Source organism: Trichomycterus rosablanca, chromosome 5, assembly GCF_030014385.1.
Source record: "Trichomycterus rosablanca isolate fTriRos1 chromosome 5, fTriRos1.hap1, whole genome shotgun sequence".
Classification (NCBI taxonomy): Eukaryota; Metazoa; Chordata; class Actinopteri; order Siluriformes; family Trichomycteridae; genus Trichomycterus; species Trichomycterus rosablanca.
The window spans coordinates 51,617,745-51,620,390 of record NC_085992.1 but is presented as its reverse complement, the minus strand read 5'-3'; the positions used below and the strand labels follow the sequence as shown (position 1 = coordinate 51,620,390).

Genomic DNA, 2,646 nt, shown 5'->3' with positions numbered 1-2,646 from the left:
TTTGCCAGAGGAATACAAAGCAAAGCGGCAGGTCCAGATATAGGTGGACTGATTTCCAACAATGAGGAGATGGCCTACAGGCATGAGGTATCTCATTCGTCTGATTGGTGTAGATACAACAACCTGGTTTTTATGCCACTAAGACAAAGGAGATCATCATAGACTTTCGAAGAACAAAGGAGATAGACCACCTCCCCCTTCACATCCATGGAGAAGCGGTAGAGATGGTGGAAAACCTGAAGTTCCTCTGAGTCTACATGTCTGAGCAACTGACCAACTGCATTTGCACACAGTCAGTATTTAATACTTAAAACTACAAATGTAAATTTACTTTAGCAGAGTGTAAAACTTAAATGTTATTTTTTAGAATGTAAATAATTTTTGTGATTTTAATACTAATAACAATCTTTTTCTCTACTGCTGCTACTCTACTGGAGAGATACTATGCAAAATTTTATTGTCTGTGTATAGTGACAATAAAGATTCTATTCTATTCTATTCTATTCTATTCTATTCTATTCTATTCTATTCTATTCTATTCTATTCTATTCTATTCTATTCTATTCTATTCTATTCTATTCTATTCTATTCTATTCTATTCTATTCTATTCTATTCTATTCTATTCTATTCTATTCTACTCTATTCTACGTATTCTAAGACTTCAACCGAGCCCTTGTATTGATTTATTTGCCTGTTTTTTATACTACACCACTTGAATAAAGGTTTGGATAGCTCTGCCTGAACTTATTTAAGTTAATAAACTACCTGCTACTGCATTCAAACCAGCCTCGTCTAATTTCTAACAATTCTGCCTGTGATGTTTGCAGGAAAAAATAATCATTTATAAACATGCAACTCTTAAAAGCTTTATTTTTCACACCACATGTAAAGAACACTATACAAGAATGCCAAAAACTGCATTGATAAATTAATGTTATTTTATTCACATAGTTAATGGTTAAATAAAAGTTAAAGCTAGATTGTTAAAATCCATAAAAATCATCATCATACAATCCATGTAACTGTAACATCATTTAATATTATATGTTATTCTATCACTAGAAGTAAACATTGTAAAACTTCCTGTTGGTTTAGTCTGTTGATACATATGATTGCTACCTGTAAACAGAATACTTGAAACAAAAAGAAAAAAACTCGTTCCATTTAATTAATTATAAAGATTGATGTATTTTAATTAAACCTCATACCAGAATAATACAGACAAAACACAAATGATCCAAATGACTGTTTTGTATGAGCAATTATACGACTCTCTCTGTTTTAAAATTTATTTAGAACCTCTCTAACAGAAACTGATGACTTAATTTCACACTACAGTATGTTACAACTCTCATTTCTGCTTTTCTTCTGCAGCTCTCGCACTTTAGCCTCCCGTTCAGTGATTTTTTGCTGCTCTCGTACTTGAGCCTCCAGTTCAGCAATTCTTCGCTCTTGATTTTTATTTTGTTTTTTCTGATCATTACTTTCCTTTGTTATCTTAAACAGTCCATAACTGTAGTACTCATAATTATTTACTTGCAGCATCTTGTCAACCTTCTCTAGTAGAACGTTCACCTGAGTGCGATTTTCTGGGCGTCTGTTGTTAAACACGTAATGGCGCCCTTCACATGAAGCTATTAGCTGCTGAAGTTCAGATCCAGCTTCTCTGATGAAGGTATCTATGGTTTTCTTTTCATACTCCAGATCATCTCCCCATGTGAACAACACAATCATGTACTTGTACACTTCCTCACCTAAGATTTCCTGAAAGTACTTGACTGTGTTTCTTTCCTCTTCGGTAAAGCGCCTCGAATTGATCACCAGAATGAAGGCGTGAGGACCAGGAGCGATTAGCTGGAGGCCACGCACAATTTCTTTTAGGATTGTCTCATTAGACAGGTGTGTGTCATATAAACCAGGGGTGTCCATGACTGTAATCATTTTTTGATTTATTTCTTTTGTTTGAACATTGCATTGAGCTGTTACAGATGAGGACCTAGCTTCTGACTGAAAAATCTTCTTACCCAGAATGGTGTTTCCTGTGGCACTTTTGCCAACTCCAGTCTTGCCCAGTAGAACAAAGCGCCATGATTCCAAACCTGTGGTGTTAAAAAAAAAAAAAACCTTGTTGGTAAATAGTGATAACCATAAGAGACAAATATTTATAGGTTTTAAGAAACTATGAATCTGGTTGCCAGTAATTTTACACTCTGCACTCAGTTATCATAAGATAGAGTTTAATATTTCACTTACATAATCATGTAGCTTTATTTAAGCTGCAGGTACTTAACACTGAGGTCTTTTAACTGAAGAAAAACGTGTTTTTCAACACATTTTTAAAAAGACTTACCCATGCTAGCCATTGCTGTTGTAGTAATAATGCAGTGATTAGTGTTTGATTTGAAGATGAGTTTATCTGAATTTAGTCTCAAGCGTTTTATATGCTGATGAAATGGGCTGGGATTTGTAGACTCAGACTCACCTCATATTTCATGATTGGATGTCTCAGCTTGTGAGGCTGAACCAAATAAAACTATAAATATCCTTAGATAACACTTCCTTCTACCTACTCCTTAGCTGACTTTAGAAAGGTGATGTCATATATTGTGTTTAAAAGTATGCTACATTTTCTTTTGTAGTGAGTG

The 2,646-nt window shown here is 34.3% G+C and overlaps 1 protein-coding gene across 1 annotated transcript; it reads right to left on the bottom strand.

Annotated features, from left to right (window-relative positions):
• Nucleotides 1-1,252: 1,252 nt before the first annotated feature.
• LOC134314672 (GTPase IMAP family member 7-like) lies at nucleotides 1,253-2,390 on the bottom strand. Its single transcript, XM_062995354.1, has 2 exons — nucleotides 2,352-2,390; nucleotides 1,253-2,100 (listed from the first exon to the last, which is right to left on the bottom strand). The coding sequence occupies exons 1-2, from the start codon at nucleotides 2,362-2,364 to the stop codon at nucleotides 1,334-1,336; spliced, it is 780 nt and encodes a 259-aa protein (XP_062851424.1). The 5' UTR covers nucleotides 2,365-2,390; the 3' UTR covers nucleotides 1,253-1,333.
• Nucleotides 2,391-2,646: the final 256 nt, after the last annotated feature.